General features: G+C 36.5%; 1 protein-coding gene across 7 annotated transcripts in view; it reads right to left on the bottom strand.

Annotated features, from left to right (window-relative positions):
- Nucleotides 1-990: 990 nt before the first annotated feature.
- TfAP-2 (transcription factor AP-2) overlaps nt 991-26,158 on the bottom strand; it is a 497,362-nt gene continuing 472,194 nt past the window's right edge. For all 7 annotated transcript variants that reach the window (XM_083113497.1, XM_083113491.1, XM_083113493.1 and 4 more), the window contains 3 exons: nt 11,254-11,395; nt 5,511-5,682; nt 991-3,467 (listed from right to left, as the gene is read on the bottom strand). In XM_083113497.1, the coding sequence (XP_082969623.1) occupies nt 3,348-3,467; nt 5,511-5,682; nt 11,254-11,395 (434 nt within the window). In that variant the 3' untranslated portion in view covers nt 991-3,347. The remainder of the gene's footprint in view (nt 3,468-5,510; nt 5,683-11,253; nt 11,396-26,158) is intronic.

The raw sequence follows: 26,158 nt of genomic DNA on the forward strand, positions 1-26,158 counted from the left end.
TGTAGCTGGAGCCCCAAGTTGCACCTTAGATCGTAGTGTCAGGGTGTGGGACGATCCTGAATACCTCTAACAGAAAGATCTGGACAATTTGAAATCCAGTTTCATTTGTGTCTTATTTCAGTTTGGAGAAAATTTCTATTAGTATGTATGAATGTTGTTTGTTCATACAACATGGCAACTTAAAATGTACCTTTTCCCTAAGGAACTATTTTCTATACTAAAATAAAGCATACAAGTGTTATTATCTTTGTACAATGGAATGGTTTTATTCCAGGTATTTGATGTACACAACTCCAAAGTAGAAACCATTTCAATTATATCACAATTAAATAATGTGAGAGATTATGGCCATATAAAGAATATGGTAATTACACACAGTCATTTAGCTTTAAATTCATTGAACAACAGAACATTTCTTTATGGCAACCTAACTTTGAACGTTTTGACAATAATTATACATTTGAGTATATCAAGAATGAGCTTTCTTTTTAAAACAGTTACTTGACAATTTTTCCTTCCATTCAAGGAGGATTTTTCTAGGTTTATTTGTCCAGAAACAACATTTAGAGCTTGTTCCTTTAATTTATAATAAAACTTATTTTTATTTAAAAGTCAGTTGTCAACCGTCCATTTCACATGTGAAGGAAAGAAATATGGCATTAACTTACAATATTTTACAAATTATGAAATAAACATAATTTGCACCTCTGCATAATGGTACATTAAAAAAATACATTTGGCAATATGACCCACATACATATACATATATTTATATATATAAAATAAAAGAGAGCTACCAAACATATCAGAGTCCTTTTATGTTCAAGATATGTGCAAAATATTCAATCACAGCTGTACTGTCTGGTCAACTCAAAGAAAAACAATTAGCAATTTCTTTTCAGTGAAAAATAAACAAATTAGAATTTTTAAATATATTTAATTTTTCCTTGCTTATTTTACATTTCTTTTAAAGGCATAGATATATATATATTTTTATTCTGGCATTAAGTACCGGTATCTGAAACAATTACATTGGCACATTAAATACTTAAAAAGAATATAATGTATCCTTCTGAATACCTATACAACGGACAGCACTAACCATGTACTCCACTACGTGTAAGTCATAATACTTCACTGTCTGTAAAAAACAGAGTGAGCAAATAAACTTAAAATTGGGAATGACCACTCATTCTCTGTATATGCAACTCACTAATTAGGAAACCACATACAATATTACAATTGAAACTAATATTAAATTAATTCTACTTCAATGTTTTCATTTTCAAATATTGAGAAAAATTGGACCATGAGATCAGCGTGACACAAAAGCACCATGGAACAATCTGCCACATGTTCACACACACATACATTTCTTTCTGTCATGGGTCTTCAAAAAGTTCACTCTAAAAAGAATAAAATTGCCACTTTTTCCTTTTAAAGAAGAAAACAAATAAACAAAAATAATAATTATCAAAAGAAATCTCATAAAAAGGCAGGAACAAATAATATCAGGAGTATAATTGTAATTATTGCACACAATTTTTATGTAAAAAAAAACCTGATTCAGCAACGATTTCTTTTTTCTTTTTCAATAGGAAACGTTTTTACATTACAGTTTCAAAATGTGTTTTAACAAGACATGCCTTGTCAGCAGAGAGAGAGAGAATATCCTTATTTTAGGAAAGTTGTGTGGTATCTCTCACGAAAATATACACCTTAACCAAATCCCCACTATAGCTATCAACAACATTCACTTTTTTAGCTTTTCTTGATGGTTGAGCATGGACACAATTGTTTAATGCCCTTGAGGTTACGTTTGGGTGGGAGAATGAAACAAGCAAAATATACTTACAAATGAAAAAATATAAAAATTTGGCATATTAATACACAGGCAAGATAAAACTTCCTTATAAAAAAAACATGGCAATACTGCTTATGTAGCAAATATGGAACGTCTTTACATAAAATTCATTGGCTGCTCATTAAAACACGTTTTTTATACTCTTTCTTAAAAAAAATCTAATATACATACTCATACAATATTCAGATCAACTAACACTCCTATTCATAACTACACTACTCCCATCAGCTATCCCAAATAAAAATGAGTATTTTTTACAATCTACCCCCACATTCCATATGTCACAGTTTTCTATTTTGGCAATGCCCCAAAAACAGAGCATAATTTCCTTTTTATTAACACTCAGAACGAAGATTATGAGGGAGTTTTCGAACTTAGAAAACATATGGCATACAATAATTGTCAGACACACCAGCATCATAGTGATACTTTATTTAGTGGGAGGGGTTATATTTACTAAAGTACATTATTTTTTTTGCACTTCAAAAAATCACACAGAATACTGTCAACAACACAGCAACCTCATATTTAATATTTTTGTGTGACTTGCTCAAGTATCGACATCAAAGAACTCACTATGCATCCCATACAACAACAATAATCCTAAAATATCCTAATGCTAGGCAAACAATAAAAAAGAATCGCATATTAGTGACTATTTTAAAATTATTATCAATTACAGTCTCTCGCGGATATAGGTAAAATCTTTTTTGAACTTTTGGGATGAGAGGATCATGGCACATAAGAACAGCATTATGATGTTTCGATACTTAGTAGTGACACAAAAACATTTCCACTTTCTTCTTTTTTCTTCTTATTAACAGTCATTCAAAGCTGCAGAACTGTTGTCAGTACTGTCTGGCACATAAATTTTACACTTCACTTATATGACTTGTTTTACATTTTTTGTCAAGGACACATGCCTCAAAGTGTTTATTCTTCAGCACAGGCGATTGACTGACTTTCTGTGCAATTTGGGGGAAAAACGTGTATTTTTTTGTTTGTAAATTTGTCATGTACATGTCTATCTATTTTGAAGTCTTATGAATGTGACATATTTTTCTCTTCTCGACATTCACTTATCAGAGTCATCAAATCAAATTTATTTTTTTCTCCTAACTTTCTGAGCAATTTCAACAAGTATCGTGGTCCTCGCACGCACTCACACTCACTTTTTCATCTATATTTCAGGTTGATATAAATTGGCAAGATTATAACAAAAGTGTAAATATTATAATCAATATTTCTGTTTTAAGTTCTTCTCCTTTTTTTTTCACCAGTACTTCTTCCTCCTTCCACCTCACCAGTTACTTTTCAGAAACTTCCGACACGTACCGTTTCCAGTTAGCATGGCTCATGTTCACCATTTGACACAGGTTGCCGTTCATTTGTACACATTCTGATGAAGGGACACTGGCCATCGTTTTGCCAACTCTGAGAAAATTGATGGAGGATCAACGGGAGAAGCCCGATGAAGCAAACCTCACTTCTTGTCAAGGTCCTTAGGTTTTGTATCTAAAGTTTGTGATGAGGTCACTGATACATGTGCATTCCCTGATGGATACATTTTTTCCAGGTATTTCAACGATTCTGTTAGGAAGTTCTGAAAGATAGAACAAGAAGTTTATTAGCCATAATCAAATAAAGTTGTAATATATGATGTAGTGTTCTTTGATCATATACAGTGTGATGCATATTGTACCTACTGCAATTTCAAATGACAATGAAAAGGCCGTGAATGCTTGTAGTAACTTTGTATGGTTATGAAATAAAAATACACACAAGCATTTAATACAGTGTATCATATGGACAATACAGACATCAGTGTACCTTGAAAATAACGTCCTCTATATGTCCTCCTTCTCGAGGTGAATTGGGAAGGCTTTTATGACGCGCATCTCAACACGTCCCGTGGAATAGTGTGTATTTCAGGGCGACTGACGGTTCACAGCATTACCCATTGCTCTCCACTGCTTTATCCACCTCAGAAAGCTGTGTGTCTCTGGAACAGGTGCATGGCGATGTTCATTGCTCCGCTGCAGTGCCCAGTGCCTATTTGCACAAAGGCTTCCACCACTGCAATCCGCATCTGCACTGGCCAACGGTCCATTATACTAATTGCCTGACTCCCAACTCTCCATTGATATAGGTATGCCATACATGCGCAAGTGCATTCCGACAGGATTGCCAACTCAAATTGGTAGATACAATTTGCACCACCCTGTATTACAACTTAAATACTACAAACATTTCCATGAAATACGACACTCTGGCTAGCCGCTTAGGTGAACTTATAAAAAAATTAAAGAAATATGACTGAACAGATTCTTTCATGATATCAACCATGTCAGTTACAGATCTTTCGAGAGCTGATATGACTCTCATCTCAGGAATTGAAGTAAAGTGAAGATGAGTGATGTTATCTCTTGAAAGCTTAGAGGCACATGTAGAACTGACTTGCCTGATATCAAGAGAATCTCTTCATTATTCGTCACCAGGAAAGTTTCAAGAATTAAATCTGAATGAGTTTTCAAAACACTTTCATGAATTATTTTGAATAGTTTTCACTACATTTTTTAACGATCTTACATATTCCTAATTAACATATATATATATATATTTCAAAAAGTTATATAACCTAGTGTTTCTACATCCACATCATGATCACAGAGCTTATGCTTCAAATAAACTTATTTTTTGCTTTTTTTCAAATGTAACATCCCATGCTTCATTATTGAGAATTTTGGTTAAAAAGAACAAATGTTTGAAAGAGAAAACTGCTTAATTCACATCATAGAATGTTAAGAATAAACAGTTTGAAGTAATTTTCAAAATAATTTCAAGATGTAGAAAAAAGTAATGAGAAATTAAACCAAAATGTAGTACAGAATAGGGAAGAAAAAGACCTAAAAATTTAGTTATAACCAAAGGGTTATCTAAACCTATATTACAAGAACTTCATATATTTATACTGGCTTGAGGTGCTATGTCCAGGTGCTTACATCTGAAAATGGGCCTTCAATGGGGGAAAATTGCTTTGAAAAGGACCAAAAAATTGAAAAGAGTGATTTGATATAGAACCTCCTGATATAACTTGACTTAAAGTTATAACTGAAATTGTACACAGTTGCTAGCCCCAGGCCTGAATAGATGAGTACATCATATGAAGATTTATGATATACCAGCCGAAATTTCAGATCAAGGGGTGGGATTAATGTATTACATACTTGCATGGGCGTCCGGAAGGGGGGGCCGTGCCCCCCCCCCCCCGGAAAATGAAAGTCAACCAAAAAGTATGTATTTCACACATATAATTTCATTTTAGCCACAATAATATGTGTTAATTATTGCATGAACACCATAAATTCAAATTTAAGCAATGTTTTTCTAGGGAACAATACTATTTTGGGGGAAAATGTGCCTTGTTTGCCCCCCCCCCTGGAAAAAAATACCTTCCTTGCCCCTCCCTGGAAAAAATCCTGCGGACGTCCATGCATACTTGTAACTATATTTATTTCTCTGTTCCAAGCAAATATTACAACTCAACTTTACAATGAGAGATTATTATTCATTTCAATATTACCGAGATAGAGTTTGAAGGCATAACAGATATAATTTGATCCAAGGCCATGGTTTAACAACTTACTTGTATTGCTGTGAGTGCTGCTACTATGGCTGGACTCCCAAAACCATGAGTGATGAGCGAGAAGTGGGTGAGATGGCGTTGGATGTTGGGATCCAAGATGTTTTGCGGTCGAGTGTTACACAAAGGAGAGCGGTCCTGATTTAAGAGGTCCATCAACTCTTTGGTTATTTGCCTGCAAAGGGAGAAGAATTGTGGATTAGATACATGTACATGAAATGTTATGCTATGCAATTCGAACAAAGTACAAATGAACTGTTCCAGTACTGATGAACCGAGTTGACTAGTGTAATTTTCAATTTTGCTTTTTTAATCAATTTTGCCCTACAGTTTCCTACCAGAAAGTGCTTTTTCAATAAAAAAAAATACATTTTATTGTTCAAAAATAGTGAAAGTGGTCCATTCCATAGCTCATTCACACATAAGTTACAATCAATGATAAACATTGGTAATATAAGTTGTTTTTTGTGGGTTTTTTTTCGAGAAATAAAAGGTATAAAGTTCTATTTGCTAGTTTTAAGTGGTGTTCATGGAACTAGGGAAATCAACCTCAGGTAGCAATTTAAAGTTATCACTATATGAGTTTATACAGTTCCCTAATAGAGTGAAGTAAGATCATTTACAACAACAAAACTTATGTGAGGCAGCAAAAAAGAACAAATTTCTTAACAATAACGAATGGAGATTAACATATTATCAAAAACAAAGTAAAATATACTAAAGTTACTACACCTCTCATAAAAGCTGAAGCAGCATAGGGGCACTTAGAGCACTATTGATTGGTCTTCAGGAAGTTAGATAAAATAAAACTCTCGCATGTTTCATGCATGAATTGTAAGCAGCCTGTCCTTTTTCACTGATTATCTAAGATTAAAATTAATTTTCATTAATTTAAAATAAACCTAATATTTTTAAATATGAAAATCTAGGTGAAAAAATTCAAAATAAATTATCATACTTGAACTGCAAAACATTGACTCTTACCAAAAATATCTGCATGAAAAATTACATTTCAATCCAATTTGTTTCAGCAAACAGTAATATTGTTCATTACTCTCGAAACATAACAGTAAATTAACTGTAAAAGCATTGTCATAGCCATGCATGTGCTCATCAGGAGAGGGCTCCTCATGAAACTTTGCCAAATTATATAGAAATGGTAAACGCATTGAGATGGTTTGCAAAACACTTTGTGACACATATAACGTTCATCTTCATACTCATGTTTTAATTTATAGTTTAATTTTTCTAGGTAGACAAGGAGTAGTATTAAGAGGCCATAGTGCAGGGGAGAAAAGTGGATTTTTTAAACACCGTGGGTCATAATTGATATACATATAGCAACCGTTATATTGCAAGTTGTCACTTTAAAAAATAAGTAACAAAATAACTTTCAAAATCTATTTTTATAGCCTCAAAAGATTTCTAAAGTTTAAAAGAAGTAAAAAATTGCAATATACACCTCTTGCTACATGCAATTTTCCCCCAACATTTGTCCAAGGAGTTGGTTTTTTATCGAAGGTTGGGGCTCCCGAAAAAATAAAATCCTGGCTACGCCCTTTCGTAAAAGTAACTTATACAATGTCCCAACTATCTTTGGAGCAATGCCGCGCCAGAGAAGGGGGGGATCGAGTGGGCATAGCGAAGCAGTATACACGGCTGCGAAGGCTAGGAACGTAGTCGCTTTTCCCCCTCCATGCAATCCCGTTCCCTCTCATGTGTTCAATGATGGAGCCGTCTCACGTCACTATTTGTGCAGAGATTTGTATTTGTTCGCTTGCTCTAGAGATAACCGGGACTTCCATTACTCGTTACCTGAAAGCCGGGGTGCCGACAGGGGCGATTGATGATGCGCCTGTCATGGGAATTTTTTGGAGGGACAAAAGTTTATAGTTTAGCTACCAATTCCACTTATCTTCACACAAAAATGGGGGAAATCGTGTTGACTTCCTATTAATTTTTAGTTATGATTATTACGAGTATGTACAGTATTTCTACCTACCTGTGGGTGATCGCTGAGATGGTGTTGAAATGAAACACCACCTCTTACGCCTTTAGAATATGTTTGAAAAAAAGGGGGGCTGCTGTTCAAATTAATACAGGGTTACTCAAGCAGACAAACTGTTAAGAATAAGGTTCAGTGCCGTAACAATGACGTGAGCGTGAGGAAATTTTGAATAAATTTGCTGCAATAATTTTTCAACGTCAGAAGTTATAATTTATGTAAAATCTTATTTCAACGTCAAAGTCGCGTCATTGCCTTGTAATCAAGGGGTCCCGGGTTCGATACCCGGTGAAGGCACATAGTGGTTCGGATCACACTTTAAACTGTAGGTCCAGTCCCGATTAGCTTTACTGTGCATAAAGTGGACTTAAAACACCAAATCAATCCATACCTAAAGTAAACATATATTGCTTAAATATGTTTGTATAATATCGTTCCGCAAATTTCGTCTGACCAAAATAATGTGAGTAAATAATTCGTCATAAAGGAGGGGCGGGGGGAATATTCTACCTTTTGGGGGGAATGCGTCATAGGCCTTGGAGGGATGGGAACCCCTGGCTGAAAGAATAACCGAGTTATAGTTATTTCTTTTTGAAAAAGCAATTGTTATTTGCAAGCATGGGCGTATCCAGCGGAGGTCAACGGGGCACTTGCCCCCTGGAAAAATTAACACTTCATGGGAAATTGTTATTTGCCCCAACTGTGAAAAAGTCTGGATACGCACATGCTTGTAACTATGTAACTCGTTATTGAAAATTTACAATGGGGCTGTTCATTGCCAAACTTTTCCGCTAGAGACGCCACCTCTGTTGTGTCCCTAAAGAATTTCGTTCGTCATCTGGTTGCCCTAAGCTTTACATTGGAGCGCGATAGGATGGCAATTCAAACGTTATTTTCAACGAAGGTGTGTAAATCGATAACAAAAATGTGTTTAGCAAAACTTTAAGATTATGTAGCAAGTCACAACTTTCCGAGAATTGCATTCTCCTAAACCTAATAATTAATAAAAGCGCAACGGCAGGGTAGCTCAGACGGGCTAAATATATGTTTATGCACAAAGAGCACTAAACTTGACGTCCCTAGCTGCCATGGGTCTATAATTAAAAAATTTATAATTTTACACTACGCTTTTGTGTTTCCTATTGTTGCGGCTTGCGAGTATGTGTAATTCAACGGCAGGAGTAGGAATCGGTGAAACTCCCAAAATTACAAAGAAAAATGTATTAAGTGAGTTAGCACATGATATTTACTATTACACACTTATGGCCTATCCATAACTTAATATTAACATATGTTTTCTCTGTATTAAGCAGACATCCCCCCCCCCGTATTTCCATCCTAATTATTCAAATTGTAAATAAGAAAGCCCTAGAGGTTGCGAGACATGAAACAGAATATAAGATATTTTTTAATAACTATTCTTCTCAATAAAAATGTGTAATTTTGTGTATGTATAAAATAGAGAACCATATTTACTAGCCATGAGGAAAGCTATGATATCACGTAAAAAAGGAGTCAGTTATTAATAAGAACTAAAAGTACAGTCGCGTGGAATTATTATGTATTATTCTTTACCAGATTCACAAGAATAAAGCACTTAGCCTAAATTGTGAAAATTGCAAGTGACGTAAACAAGTGCTGTGCAAATTTTAAGGCTTTTTTGAGTTCCGATATCTTTTATGTTGTTGACGATTGTCTTATTAAAATTCTTAGTTCATACCATTGACTATCATGTTCCGATGTTAATATGAAATTAAACTTGCAATTTAATGTTATACAAGTACGTTCAGCATCAAATTCCCCATGTATTTAAATGGGAGAACAATTGCCTATCAAAAGCGTGGGGACACAACAGGGGTGCTGCCACCTACAAGAGTTTGCTTTGACCAGGCCCATACACAACACAACACACAAACCCACATGGCACTATGCTGACTGTGGGTCCAGATTCCAAAATCTGTTTAGCTTAGGGCTACCATACGTCCTGGTTTTCCCGGACATGTCCTCTTTTCGGACCCTGAAATTTGCGTCCGGGCGGGTTTTTACTTTCTGTTAAAATGTCCGGGTTTTTACTTTTATCCAATCATCATAGGTCAGAGATCACGAAGTTACAACTTTTCGAATCATTAAATGTCTGATGTTGGCAGTACTGGACGATGCTTTAAGCGTTAGTCGTTTGTTGTTACAGTTTCAAGTTCCGGTCGATGTGATTTCCGCGTCATTCGTTTGTTCGTGTTTCGAAGTGGAAGTTAGAGTTTGCGAACACGGTGTAAGCTACTAATATGTCTAAAAGAAAGTGCAAGTTTACTAATGAGTTACAAGAAAAGTATTCATGTTTTAGACGTGGTAGAGACGATTTTGAAGGCGAGTGTATGGTTTGTAAATCCGGTACATATGTGTCTGTGGCTTTCGAAGAAAATGTCCTCTTTTTAGCATTTCAAAATATGGTAGCCCTAGTTTAGCCTGTAAAAATAAAATAGTTTTTTCGTGGAAGAGAAGTCGACATTTGACTGTGCTGAACAGCTTCTCATTAATGATAAGGTAACTTTTGTCAAACTATTTTGTATTGGAATTGTCAAAATGTAAATAAAGCTCGATTGAAGACTGTATGGAAGTGATTTTAACTTCATTATTACAGCACGCATGCACTTATTTCAACACCGCAATACGACGGATCGCTTCCATCCTAACGCAGGTCATCGACTTCAGGTTGTTGAACGGCAAGCTCAATGAAAAGACCGAAGCAGTAATCAGGCCATTGAAAGAAGAATAACAAAAAAAGTTTATTAAAAGAAAAAAGTAAAAACAGATAACTTTTTTTCTAGCTTCCATTTTTTTACCATCCTCACAATATTGCTTCTGATGTGAGCATCAGGAAGCCATGCACAGACGCCTCCCTAATTTGGTAAGTCCCGGTGATGAATAGTCACAGTATATAGCCTGCCAGTCGTACGGGATAATACGCCGTAATTATGTGTGTCTGAGAAGAAGAAAAGAACTGGTGTGGTATCTTCACGCCCTCCTGCATGGGTGGAGACCTGACTGCGTACTACAAAATGGTTGTTCAGGAAACAAAAATAAAAAGGAAATGAAAGCCTAACTCTATCTCTTCATGTAAAGATAATATTTAGTTGGTTCTGGTTTCCTCCGAGGTAGAAATACTTAATATTCCTGTGGGACACTAGTAATAATAGCCGCACCTGTACAAAATGTATAATCGTTACAAGATCTGAACCAGTGCTGGTCATGTAACGGTGTAGCTACTGTTTTTCTTTAAAAATCATGTCTTACGATCAGTGCGTAACGTTTTCTCGCCTCGAAATATCCAGGAAAGTGATTCTTGTTAAGGTTTTTAGACTCAAATGTTAACTACTATCGGATTAAAAATTATAGATACTAGAGTTTGGACTCCAATTAAAAAATAACCAGTAGACCTACATAAAAAATATAAAAATTTAGCTCATTCAATTCTGTGTTAATCTATGGTAACCAGTTTTTTTTTCGAGTGTGGATTCTTTATCCTAGTGAGAACAAAAAAATGTTGTTTTTTTTTAGTTTCGCAAATGATCACTCTCTTTGAAATTCTATAAATAAAAACCGGGTGGTCCGATCGAGATGAAATGTTAAATACGGTGCAGGCAGAAAGGTTTTAAAAGCAATTCTTAAATTTTCAGATTTTTAAAATTGGTCAAAAAACCGTTCAAAAAACTTTTCTACTGACAAAGACTAACGAAATCTTACTTGGTGGCGTGAATGAGTTCCTTCCGTCGATAGGATTCCGGAGGATCCGTGTGTTGCCTTGTCAAGTACTCCGCTACTTGCCGAGCCGGAAATTCCGTTTCACAGACGTACCCAAAGTCCCTTGCCAAATGGATTGCTTCACCTGAAAGAAGAGAGACAGAACTTTCTATTAGACACGTATTTCTCTCCGAACAATCAAGCTTTTCGTTATCATAATATGCGGGCCAAGTTTCATATGTAAATACTTATAATATAAAGAACAGCATTGAGGTTTTTCTGCAATAAAATTTCAGGATCTAACGTTACTCTCATCTTCAAGAATTGAAGTGAAGAAGTTCTCTCGGGTTAACGACAAAGTGGGTTCTGGAGAAGAATTCAAGCGTTCTAGAGCTAATCTATAGAGGTGACATCTTTTCCACAACTCACTCGATCGTGAGCGAACTCCATCATTCGTTAATAACAAATCCAACTTTTATGCTAACTCTTTTCCAGTTACCTCAGCAGGCCTTTGGAACAAGTTGTCCCCTGAAATTCACATCTCTTCCTCAATTGTGACATTCAAAAAGCTGTTAAAATTGCATCTATTAAATAATGAAAATTAAAAATTTGACTTCCCAAACTATGTAGCAGGTGGAGAGACAGAAAAATAAGGCACAGGAACAAAAAAAAAATGAAATATTTCAGGTGAATTTGGATTAATTTAGACTGTTTTGGACTATGTTAAACGTAACGTTATGTATTTGCTGGTACGTGCGTGTGCGTGTGTGTGTTTTTTGTTGTAGTATCATTTTTACTTATTTTTTCTTTCATTTATACATACTTTATACGTATGTAAACAGATTTTAGTGCAAGAAAAGGCATTAATTAAAGCCTTAACTTCGCCATGTATACAAAGCCGATATAAATAAATAAATAAATAAATAAATAATGTATTCTCTTTAACTTCGTTTTGTTACAATTGAAGCTACATTTTAATTTATAGATTACAAATAATTGTGTTATTCTACTTTCATTAGTTCTTGTGTATTGGTGACGTGATTATAACGTCATGTTTTACCCAAATTTTCTGAATAAGAGAACGTTAGATATGTAAATGGTACAAAATATATGACTGACTACAAAAACAGAAGCTATAGATCTCCCTTAAGAAATCTGTAAGTACTTCACTGTTACTGTAAAACCTAAATTTAGTTTCACAACTGTAAAATAACATTAGAAAATATTCCATTTTAGGGTTGATACTATTTGCATTATCGTTAAATGCAAACATGCCTTCAGATGGCTCAAAAACAAGTTAATGCATTCAAATGTAATAATTTCATAGCTTTTACTTAAAAAATCATTAAATTGCACCTCGAGGCTTGCACTAAGGTGCTTTACTCTGGAAAAAGTACATAGGAGGAAAAACGAAAAATTAAAATGAAACCATCCTTAATCATTCGTACAAGGGCAACTTTTGTTTTAACTAGTGGAGCGTGAAAATGTTAATACTATTTCAACTTACATATGTCATGTGAATTCATCTGTGCATTTGACACGATAAGCTTTGATGCGGACCTTGTGACATGTGCTACAGTTTCAAACGCCTTGGGCAATGCAGCAGCTTCAACTTTCAAAACAATAATTTTGAAGCTGAAACACACGTTCTGCACCCCCTCCCCCGTCTTTCTCCACCCCATGTGTGTGTGTGTGTGGATTTAATGAATTACTAGAAACGCTCCAAATCCTGAAATAATTCTACAGAGTGATTTTAATGCATGCTCGGCACCCTAAGGGCTTCCGCAGTAATTCTGCTACTTACTGCGAGAGTTCGTATGGAAAGTGCCTTGTCATTCCTCGAATTTTGCTCAGCACTTTGTTATTTGAATAACACAGAGCATCCCCACCCCCTCTCTTCCACTTCCTCCCTCCATGAAATAGTCACTGGTGTTTTTTATCCCCACAGAGGAAGAATAGAGATTAAACTGCGGTAGTTAGTTCGTACATATATTATGTGTATATCAGGCACGTATCTAGAAATATATTTCGGTTGGTCCGACCAAGTGTCTCAATAATAATAATAAAATTAGAATAATCATATTAACTTAAATTTAAAATAAAATTCATTAAATATGTAAATTAATAAATATTGTATTATTAGTTCATGAATAGGTAAAAAGACGTTATAATAACAAAGATATAACAACACGAATTCATTATCTAGCTAACGTGTAGTTAAGTTTGGAAAAATTTACATAAAAAAACTGCCATGGTAAGAAAATTAATGTAAAATAGATAAAGAATTGAATATTTATTGAACAACAAAAAAGGAGTTTGATCCAATCGACAAAAAGTGAAGTAACTCATTAATATTTTATTGATATATCATAAGTAGTGGTGTGCATAAATCATTCAAAGCCATATGATCCCAATTCCTCCCAATAAGTTAGGCGGAAATGAATAACCACTGATTAAATAACAAATGCAAAAACATTCGTTACCTAATTTTAGTACAAGCTGTACCACCTCTCGGAAATGTTCTGTTTGATTGTTTTGTAAACAAAGAGCAAACCTCAAACCTCCAAGGAGTAGAGCACTCTGTGTTTACAAAATGCAATCAATGACTGCTTGTAACCACACATTCGCACACATTATTAGCATTTTACCAACTAGGACGACGTTTACAAACAATGAAGTCAGTGGCGGCTTGTAATCACACATTCGCGATTATCTCGAAAACGGTTCGTTTGCAGACCCATGTTTACCGATACTTTTTTGCTTCTATTAACGTGTACTTTCACATGTGTCAGTTTACGTTATTACTTGTGAGACACCCTGTATACAGCACCTAAATACTCACGAATTAGATTTTTGTGAAAAACTTGGGGGTAAATTCACTGTGCTCACCCATTCATAAGGGCTGATTTACTGGGGGTTGTTTTTCTGGACTATTGACACAAATTGATCAACAGTTGACACGTTTCAAGGTCTTCGGCACCGAGATTTCATTCCCTTCACTTTTTTCAAAGATTTAATTATCGATTTAAACACCCGGATGCAGAGAGCCGACAATTACTCCTGCAGCATATTAGCTTGAACCGTTACGTAACTGGTTTGTAATTATTTGAGCTCTAAATACTAATATAGCGTTTCGTATTTAATTTAGATTAATGTTCCTGCTGTTCCTAGATAGATCCCGTGAACAGCGTTGTAGGAGTTGGCTGGCTTCTTAGGGAATGGTCACAGTGGATCCTGTTTCGGCAGCACTAGCGAATACGCAGAAAACGACTGAGCGAACAACACATTGGAACCTAAACGCACGGCCATGAAAATAGGCGTCTGGACGGAATTGCGCTGTTGCCACATATGGGAGAAGCAAAGTGAGAGCGGGACAAAAGCCGCTGGTTCCCGTGCACTGTGTCGCAACGTCAACCGGGCTGCGTTGCCTAGTTCGAGCGTCAGACCGACCTCTATCCGGGCCACTTTTGTGACATTCCTGACCTTTAGAGCAAATACTGTCAGTTTGTATCACATGGATTACAAAGACCAACACTACAACGAGATCCTTCATTATCTTAAACCTCCGAACACACGGGGTTGCGCTCCGACGTGGCAACAGCGCGAACTTTTGCCACCCGCCAAATTTACTCTGGCGTGCACGTAATGGCACGGCCGTGTTTCACTGACCACCGATTCGAACCAAATCATCTTGTTTTTTCGCCCCCCTTCACCTTCACATGAAGATTACACCACTGGTATTAAACCTAGTACACTATAGTATTCTCAGTACTATTTTGTGTCTATAGATTCAGATTACACTGGAACTTCAGTTTTGTCAGCCCAGTATTTACAGAAAAATCCATTGGGCAGAAGAGCTAAACAGAAATTTTATATACCCAAGTTTACTCTTGTTTTTAGCACATATTATATATAGGCTTTTGTAAACCAGGGTCTGAATTTACTGAAAAATACAAGCGGTTGACAATCTGAGAAGTTTACGCACAAATATTCAGGCCGATCCCTGAGTTTCTGAAATATCATATGCAGAAAGTACAAAATATAAAGAAGTACGAAAAGTAACCATTCTACAAACAGATATTTTCAGTTTCTGCGTTTATTATTGGTTCGGGTATTTTCTTTATCAGCATGCATCAATACATTCATAATTAAATGTAAACAACGGCTCTTTTTACTGCTTAGCTAATTGTAAGGAGTACAGAAAAAAATGTTGATACTCGCAATGTGAAGCTATGCGAGGTGCATATACAAGAAATCAACAAAAAAAAACCTTTCATTTCCGGTATAAATCTTACAATCAAGAAACGAAGGCATTTCAAGGCATGAGAAGTGGATAGACGACCTATCAAAAGAAACGCTCTTATTTCGAGAAAGTTTTTTATTCACATGGTGCAAAAAATCAACGGATATAAGCCTTCGAAAGAACAACGTTTATTATTGAGTTTGTAACGAAAACTGTCGGCATGTATGTGTGTAGCTGCGTTAATTCAAGAACGAAAACACAAGGTAGAAATGTTGCGTGGAAGAATGGAATATACAAAAAAAGGAGATAGCTTAAAAAAGGAAGAAGAAAAAAGTGCTGCTACTGCTTCTCGACGCTAGAATCTACCTACTTTTCATGACGAAATTACACCAATTATACAGAAGCCTCTCCAGTAGTTGGATGTGTATAGGAAGACCAAATACTTGCCTAACAAGTTTTCTTAAGAGCGAGAGAGAGAGGGAGAGAGAGAGAGGACCTCGTCGTGTAGCGATGAAGGCAGGACAGCAAACTTCCGCTGAACCAAGTTTCCCTGCTTTGATAATTGAGGGCAACGTGAAATTTACCACAGGTTGGTTTTCTTTTTCACCGTCTACAAGCCGTTCCGAGATGAAGCTTCTGTTTGAAATATTCATGACTCACGTGACGATTCACCGGATTGCCACCTTTCTTCTTCTTTTTCTTTTTAAGTAAATAGCCTGTGCTCGGTGCTCGCCCGCTCCATCATCCTGCTGCTAGGGTGAAGCAAACTATTGTAAGGTCAAAGCTCATTATCCTAATGGCCAGGTCGAAGATCAAATCTTCTTTACCGCTAAGCCATGTTTCTTTCAAATGTTTAAGCACCATGAACGTGTTAGCTTCAGAGATGCTTGTCTGTATTTATTTGCGGTGTCCGGCTTTCTGTTCTGAACCTTCATCGCATTATTTTAACGGAAATTGCTAACGTTATATCGCCATCCAGAATCACCAAGTGCAAATCCATACATTTAAGGTTAAGACCGAGACCTATTGTCCGAGGGTCTAGTTAAGGTACATGAAAATCTTGCCTATCAAAATCGTTTTAGTATATTACTTATTCAGATATGATAAGAGGTGGGAATAGAATGGTTTTAAGTATTATTTAATACGTAAAAAAATTCTTTCTCGTTTGTTTTAATATATATATATATTTTTTAAAAAGAGCTGCATCTATTATTCGAGAATTGAGACGAGACGGTGCCAGGTTTCGTAACGTCTGTATACAGTAGAACTCGCGCACTTTCTACGCACTCTGGCGACGTGACCAAATTCAAATACATTATTAATAAAAACAAATTTTAAAATAATTACAACAAATAGCAATCTCCAAGCTAACAAATATAATTATGTATGCTGGTTCAGAGATTGTCAGCAGCTTGTTTGGCTTTTAGTTTCAATTCTTGAAGTTGCTATTAAGTAAAACAGAGAATAAACATGCTGATGGACAATTTGCTTGATAATGCTTATGCATCACACTCTACCATCTTGCAATTCACAGCTAAGTAGCCAACCTATTTAAACACTGTATCAATTGTAGTGTAATGTACAGTGGGATCCATGAGTATTACCGTGCAAATTGTCCATCACCTTGTTCGTGCACTTTATTTGACACAATAAGAGCTTCAAGAATTAAAAGAAAACTTCTGCACCACCATACGTACATAAAATCCATCGCTTAAAAAAACATACGATGTAAGAGAAAAGTTAATTAAAATAGTCAATTAAAATAGTAATGGACAATTTGCCGAGCAATACTCGTGGATCCCACTCTACATGATCTTGATAAAAACTCTAAGTTTTAATGAAAAGAAAAGGCGATTATCATGAACAAAATAATCCGTTGCATATTCCTCTAGTTCCATTTTATTTTGTAGGATTAATCAACAAAGCAACTTCATCTGAAGGTCTTGTACGTTCATTCTTGTGAACTACTGATATATCAGAATTTAGGGACTGTGCAAAAGGGACTGCAAATAAAATATACATGAAATGAGTAGTTGTTGATCAGTTTGTTTAAGTTAAATTAAAGCAGATTTCGAAAAATAATTTTAGTATCAAACCTTTCTTGTGCTAGATTGTGTGGCATTCCTGCCACGGAAATCAAGTCTGTTCCAAATTCAAGCGCACACGCATACACTCACGCAAACTACGATATACGTAGTTGTAAATAGGCTGCGAAAAGTGTACGGTTGAAATTATTTGACACTTCCGGAACTGGATTTAAGTTTTTAAAAACCAATAATCGGTTTTGAAAACAGAAAACTGGGTTTATGAAATTTCAGTTATTTTCAAAGACCAGTTTGCGAAATCTCTGGTCATTTTTTTAAAAAAAAATATTAACTTGTATTTCACAGTTCCCGTAAATTACTCTTAATGATTGAAAAAAGACTATTCATCTAAAATATCCGGACAAGAATTTCCAGTACATAGACTCGTGCAAAGTATTTCTTTTCCACCAAAGCAACCGTTTAATCTGCTTAGCATGAACACCCACTACCATCCTACAGCCAAGTTAAAAAAGAGTGGAATGGTCTAGACGTGAACGAGAAAACTTCAGTACGAGGCTAGGTTGCTTGGTAAAGTGGGTGTGTAGCTTCTGACGCTACGAAGCATCCTGTTTCATTCCATTCCACTCTGGAGCCTGCTGGTCGGTTCACCTGCCACATATAATTCACCCGACCACTACAAAATCTCTTGTATACGAGTAGGAAGAACCGTACGGGAGACAGAAAGAGATACATATACGCACTCGACTGGGTGGGAGAACTTCCCTGCACGTGTCTGAAATACCTGAACACAAACATTAAGCGAGCCTAAAGGTCAGATTGGATGCTTGTGGAAAACAGGGTAAGTGTGTACTCATAAATAACTATCTTTGAGGCATTGACGTACGATGCGGCTACAGCCCTCTCCGAAATTGAGAAAATCAACATTTTCAAATAAAGCAGTGAAGAACCCGGGACCCCCCCCCTTAAATTGCCAATTTTGTGAGTGGAAAGTCCAAAAAATACGATATATGTCGTGTATTCCGCCCCTAGAAAGCAAGAACGTACTTTACAATTCCAGCCCCTCCCGAAAAAAATCCTTCGTACGCCAGTGCCCCAAAATGAAAAATGTTCTTGTGGCACTGAACGCGGCTATGCACTATCCAATGATTTTGCAAGTCCACCCCCTCCCCTCCTCGAAAAAAATCCTGCGTACGCCATTGCTTTGAGGTAAAGACGACCGGAGCTTGGTGCTGATCATATCACCTCCAAAATTGCCCACATCGAGAATATGTGGACCTCTACCCCCACATCCCCTACATGAGCCTTCATGGCACGGTGCTATATGCATCTTTACTATTAATTACCTTGTATACAAATGCTGTACATGACATAAAATTTAAAATGTATTGTAGAACGGCTGTAAAACTTGTTGTTGTTTTCGTGAGGGGTGAAGATTTATACAAAATGTAAAATAATTTACGTAAAATACAAAAGTTGTTATTCAAATAACAACAGGTTTCCACTACCGCCACTCGAGGGCAGCACTGCATGACAACAAATGAAAGGCGAAGAATGCTTAGGTATTGCTTGCCCTGTGCTTACGGTGTCCTTTGCTGTATCTATAGTTAGTGTTTTTTTACGGTGTAACAACGGTAATTTTACGGTTACATCGCTGACGTCATAGCTGCTCATGATTTCACTGTAAAATAAGTCAATGTTTTACAGTGTACGTACCTCGTAACACATAAGGATGAATGCTTTCCTAGGGACGAGAATGACACGATAAATCAAACAAAACTGCTCCATTTGAATTCTCTCGTGTCAATAAAATAATAACTTTTTTTTAAACCGCACATGCTAACCACTTAAGTACCCGGCAAGTTGTTACCTCCATATATGAGAAATGAAAACAAAAGCGACCTTCATCTGTCACACTTAACGTCACGGCCTACACATACTAGGTGTAAATTTTCACACTTGACTCCTTCGGTCTTGCACACACGGCAGAATGACTTGACAGGTGACTAAAAATCAAACCGCAGATTTTCCCATGTTTTCAAGGTGAAAGCGGGGGGGGGGGGTTTACTTTTAGGAGTTCTAATAAAACAAAGTTGAGAAGGATGTGTATCATACTACGCAGTGGCGGCGATTGGGTTTCAAAACGGGGGGGGGGGGGCATAGACGTTTATTTTCCCTTGGTAGGTAAGGTTTAGCATAGTGTTGGAGCAAAAGTGACAAGAAGTGGGGGAGCCCCCCCCCCTTAATTGCCGCCACTGCTACTACGACAGTCATGGAAATAAGTTGATTTGATTAATTAATTTGTTTTATTTTAATTTGCTTTTCTACCACTTTTGGCTAATTAAAAAGATGAGGATGAGTGATGATATGATGAAACTGATGAAGGAACAAACATGCCCAAGCGAGGATTCGAACCCGGGACTCCTACCGAAGTAGCGAGCTGTTCTAACCACTCCGCCACGGAAGTCGACGAAGTTCGTTTGAGCTACTGATGTCTCGGGAACTACTGGAGCTGCATGGACATGATTAAGTCATAAATTATCTCCAGTGGACTGTCAGTACAATCGAACAATGTATGTCATGCGGAATTTTGAGATCTCAACTAATAACAAGAATTACATTTGTCGGTATCAAGTACGTTTGAAATTACTCTTGAAAGAGAGATTTTGAATTAGTATATCACAAAGTTTGCTACTTGAATACTATAAAACTTTTACGAATTCATCTGAATGACGGATTTATCCAAGTTATGATTCAACTCAACTCAACCAAGTTTTATTGGACTTGCAGCTTTACATGTGGCTGTTTATGCCCAGCATACCAAGTTATGTTTGAAAAAACTTTGTCTTCATAATCACAAGCGTAGTTTCTAAAGGCGAGTAACAGTAATGAATCACTCGATTCTATTGGACCGTTAATTTCAGATCATGGACGTCTGGAAGGGGAGGCAAGGGGGGCCACTTCCACCACACGGAAAATGAATGTCCAACTAAAATATATATATATTTAAAACATAATTTCATTTCAGTCACAGTTATTTATGTTAATTATTATAAATTCGTTGAAGAAACATGATCATTTGAGACTAAAGCAGTGTTTTTTGATTGGGCATCACTATTATGGGGGAAAATAAGACCCCTTCGCCCCCCCGAAAAAAAATACCTTGCTTGTCCCTCCCTGGAAAAAATCCTGCGGACGTCCATTTGAGATCAAAATTTATGGAAAGAACAGCATTTGCAATACGCTACAACTCTCAAGGTTATTCTTTTCATTGATGGGTTTGCTTTATTTTCTTCGCTTTTCTGCCAATTTTGGCTAATCACGAAGATGGGGATGAAAGGTGCTATGACGAAATTGGTGAAAAACGATCACAATCATACATGGATAGCACACAGCACTAGCCCCACAGAGTAGTCCAGAAGCTAGATCCTGCAAAATGCAGCCCATGGTGTATTACATGGAAGCAGTGTGAATAAAAATCATGATTTTTATTTAAAAAATGATTTTTATAATTTTTTATGATGTTTTAAAAATATTTTTTTAAAATATATTTTTAAAAAGATTTAAAAAATAGCATGCTTAAAATTGCTGGTGTGGTTTTACCACCATACATACAGATATGTGTTTTTCATTTCTTATAGAAAGGCGTTTTGTAATAAACGGCTCTAAACTATTTTAACAGTTTGATTAAAGCAATTAAAAAATGTGTAAATATACATTTTTCTGTTTCTCATACTATAATATGAACCTACTATGGAAATGTGTGTTAAGTGTGTTAATGAAACTATAGTACATAATTTCAGTAACTTTTCTTCCAGTGAAATAAAACATTCTGTATGTACTCTATAACTGTAACTTAAATTATTTTTAAAGTCTTTGTAGCTGAATTTTGGCAATTCTTTTAAATGATAGTTTGTAAAGTATCTGCTGCCATATTTATTTACAGTTTAATTAAAATGGCACTATTGGCGGCTTAACTAACATGATTAGTATTTTGAATATTTTTCTACACAAAAAGTTTTCTATTTTTGCCTATAAAAATTATTGAATTTTAAATTAAGAGAATTTAAGTGAGTTTACATATTACATTTCATTCCTTACAGCGTAATAAACACTATTGAATGATTTCGAGATTTATGTACTTTTACCAAAAGTGATTCTGATATCTACATAAACCTTATAGTATACACTATTCTATAAATTATTTATTTAAAGAAAATCATCCGATTTAAATCAATCCTTGCATGAAAGTGAGTCTAACATTTCGGTGTACGATGCTATTATTCCACTATATATGTTGCGAACAAAAGAATGATACAGAACATTTAACAAGAGTATGATTCCAACTTGTTCCTAGACATCCTCAAAGATTCCCCAGCCGCTAATGTCGGTGGAGCCATTGACCCCATAACCTCTGTTAAAACCCCATCCCGTACATAACGTGTGGAAAAATGCAGGCCTCACTTGCACCTCAAAGAACATAACACACATCTTCGAACCGTTGGAGGGCGATCAACGAGAAGAGCTGCGTCTAATGGAGGAAAGGGTTGTCGACCTTCTGGTAATTTCAACGCGGCATCATACCTGACTGACATTACGAAGACGGTAAAACATGATTAAAAAATGAACTTTGAATTTAAATCAATCCTCAACAGGTGTTTTGTTTTAATAAATTGACACAGACGTAGTGTTTCTTGGTATCTATTTTTGTTCGTTAACAACTCCGAGGATGGGCCTGCGAGTAATTACCAAGGATGACCATCCTTAATTATTTCCGCAGAAGGGAAAGCTAATAATTACATTTTCTTTTATTTTATTTTACGGTAGTACTAATTCCAGAGAGTTGAAACAATATTTGTGTAATTTTAAACTTCATTTATCAGTAACTGCAGCCTTGTTCTGTGTGATTCCTCGCAGTGACTAACCACAATAAAGATTCAACTGTTTCCTTCAGACAACAGTTCCAAACAAGCAGATTTTACTAGTATAGGTGATGTGTCTTGCAGCATTGTTGCCACATCTACCGGCTCGTGGATTTATTCGGAAGCTATGACAATGTATGTGTTCTCATTTTGCACACTGTCTGTATTTGTAATGTACGTCATTCAAAAATGGCATTAATGTTGGAAAGACCAGGGGTAGTAACTGCTTATTTTACTTTGTAAGGAGGGTTGGCGGTTGAACTAGGCAACGCTGCATGGAGAACATTGTTGCCATATCGTGTGCGGGAACCAACAATTCGTGGTCTTTGCTTCTTTTATTTTCTCATATGTTGCACCATCTAATTTCTAGCACGGGAGGTAATGAATTCAGAGAAGTGAAGGTGATTTCTTTTAGTTTTCGCTCAATGTTAGACTTCTTCACAACACACTACTGCCTTGTGTTTGAAGGAGCTAAAATAACGGAATAAATTAGTGGAATATTATGAGGAAAGAACTGATTTGGTTTATTTTACTTCGCTTATCTCTCAATTTCGGTCTATCACAAAGATGAGGACGAGTGATAATATGATGAAATCGTGGAAAGGACACTCATAAAGAACGCCAATGGTCAGGCTGGGATTCGAACCCGAGATATTGGCGTCGTAGCGCGGTGTGCTAACCACTCAACGGAGATCAGCTTCAGGGGGAGAAAATGTAATCAGCATCCTCCCTGGATACTAGCTAATAAGCTTCAGAGCCAGTGGCTTATACTGACGTGAGTCTAAGATCTGGGCTATCTTACTATGTCACGTGGTCCTAGGCTATGAATAGAAGTAAATTTACCAACTCATAAGAAATCAGGTTGCCAACCCATAGGAAATCAGGTTGCGAACCCATACGAAATCAGGTTGCCAACTCATAGGAAATCAGGTTGCCAACCCATTGGAAATCAGGTTGCCAACCCATTGGAAATCAGGTTGCCAACCCATAAGAAATCAGGTTGTCAACCCATAGGAAATCAGGTTGCCAACCCATAGGAAATCAGGTTGCCAACTCATAGGAAATCAGGTTGCCAACCCATAGGAAATCAGGTTGCCAACCCATAGGAAATCAGGTTGCCAACCCATAGGAAATCAGGTTGCCAACCCATAGGAAATCAGGTTGCCAACCCATAGGAAATCAGGTTGCCAACTCATAGGAAATCAGGTTGCCAACTCATAGGAAATCAGGTTGCCAACTCATAGGAAATCGGGTTGCCAACTCATAGGAAATCGGGTTGCCAACTCCAACATCAGCATCATCTCACTGATATGAATAATGTTATTTACAATTTCTGATCGATTTTTCTCCTGTATTTTATTCTCTAGACTTCAGGCTTCGCAGATAGCCTAGCTAGCCTAGAATATACGCTTCTGCTTCAGACATAGGCGATAGACTTCATATTCCTCAAGTAATACATCAATAAATTGTTTCGGTCTATTTCCTTGCTCGCAACCAGACCAGTGGTTCACTTTTGATCTCGCCACCGAAGTTCCGGGTTCGGGTCCCGGCCTGGGTATCCGTCTTCCTTGTGAGTGTCCATCAATTTCATCCCATCGATTTGGCGATTGGCCATTTAAGTGCATAAAAGCGACGCTAAGTTACTAAAATACAAAATTTATTCATTCATATGTTCATGGACCAGAACCATAAAATCACTTACTTGAAAATATTTGGTTAGCTACCAAGAGTGATATCTTTGTTTAAATACACAAAAAGAATAACCATTAAAAATGCAATGAAATTACTATTTCAATAGACTGGCGGACGGAGCAATAAATAATGTCGCCACAAACTTACATCTTCACATTTACTGTCGAGATGATAACGTTCTTTACGGCAGAAAGAGCAACATTCCATGCGAAGTGTTACTTTGAATATAATCACATTTACACACAAATGCTGGGCATTTCTTTATCTGCATTGAGATGATTCGTAACGGTTTTTCTACCCCAGCACCAAAACAGGAAAAACTCTCCCTTTTTACAGACAATGGACCGCAGCGGCTTGATCAATAGGAATTTGCGATACAGCACGAGGAAGGGTTATTGCTGCCAATGACTCAAACATGTTGGAGGATCGAAGATATTTCATTAGTTCACTCAACCGCATCTACAACATATGGTGTAAGGATCAATAACGGATTTTTTTTAAAAAAAATGTTATTTGTCTTTTTTAATCTCCTGGAAAAAAAGCGAGGGGTAAAGGGAATTCGTGAATGGGTTGCGGATAATTTTAAAATTCCATTGGCTTTTTTTTGCATAGCACGTTAGTGTTGTTGGTGGCTTGCTATTAGGCCAATCTCTTTTAATAGGAGTGTGGCGAATGCATGCAATAGCTGCCAACAGTCTTGCTATTTATGAAACTGAGCAGGCAAACATTACTTTCTGTTATTTCAATTACTAGTATCTTAATATCCTGTAATAGCTCTTTCATCAAAACTGTCATCCAAATGAAGCTACTAACATTATTTTAACGTCCCTATTTAGGTCGGGGAATTTGGTGCACTCTCTAAAAAAATTATATGCTTTTTGCTAAATTTGATTGCTGTCTTTACAGTATTTCTTTGAAGGGATTGTGTTAGGAAGTTCTTACGGAAGTACAGTAATAAAATAACCTTTTCTAGATTCTGTACACTTTCCTGTGCAGCATGTAATATGATGCCAGGGGCACGCCAGAGGGTGGGTAAGAGTGGGCTCCTATAACCAACCCCCTCTGAAATACTCAGTCAACCTTGGGCCCATCCAAATAGCATTCAGAATAATTTACAGTGGAGTAAAAACCACAAACACGCAGATAGTGTTAAGAAGAAACGGACGAGGAAGAATGAGACAGGAATTGATACAAAGGCAGAAGAAGAAAGAGAAATGTGAAAAAGGCGAAAGATAAAGAGACGGAAGATGTAGATAAAAATATGAAAAGAATGAGGGAAAGATGAAAAAGAAGTATCAGATCAGAAAGAAATAAAGTCAGAGACAGAGAAACGGGAGAGAGAGAGAGAGAGTAAGAACCAGATACACAGAAACACGGACAGAGTAATTGCGAAGACAGGAATTCACAGAATGAGATAAATAGGAGAAAATAATGTAAAACAAAAGAGAGAGAAAGGAAGAACGACGAAAAAGAAAAGGGAAGAAAGACGAAAAATAGAGAAAGAAAAGGGAAGAAAGACGAAAAATAGAGAAAGAAATGGAAGCAATAGATTAAATATGTGAAAAGAATGAGAAAGAGGAGGTAGAGAGAAATAAGTATAGGAAGAAAGAGAAGCAGATGAAGAAATGAAAAGACTAAATGTAAGAGAAGACAGAAGGAAAAACAGCAAGAGAGAAACGGGGAAAGACGAAAGATAAAGAGAGATAAGAAACAGAGGAAGAAAATATGAACAGAAGGAGGAAAAGGAAGAAAAATAGAGAAACAGGAGAAATTCAGAAAGAGAAAGAAACAATAATAGAGTAAGAACCACATACAAAGAGGGACAAAGAAGAAAGAGGAATAGACGGAGATAATATTGTAGCAATGACCTCCAAAGCAGAGACCATCTGAAGATATTTCGTCCACCCTTCAGTCCAACAAAGTTATCTGGCAACGTCACCACTGCATGAAGCACTATGGAGAGGTTGAACACGGCCCTTTGCGATCTGCAGCAAAGACAATGACACATT

The sequence above is a fragment of the Lepisma saccharinum genome, chromosome 27, assembly GCF_977018435.1.
Source record: "Lepisma saccharinum chromosome 27, izLepSacc3.1, whole genome shotgun sequence".
NCBI lineage: Eukaryota > Metazoa > Arthropoda > Insecta > Zygentoma > Lepismatidae > Lepisma > Lepisma saccharinum.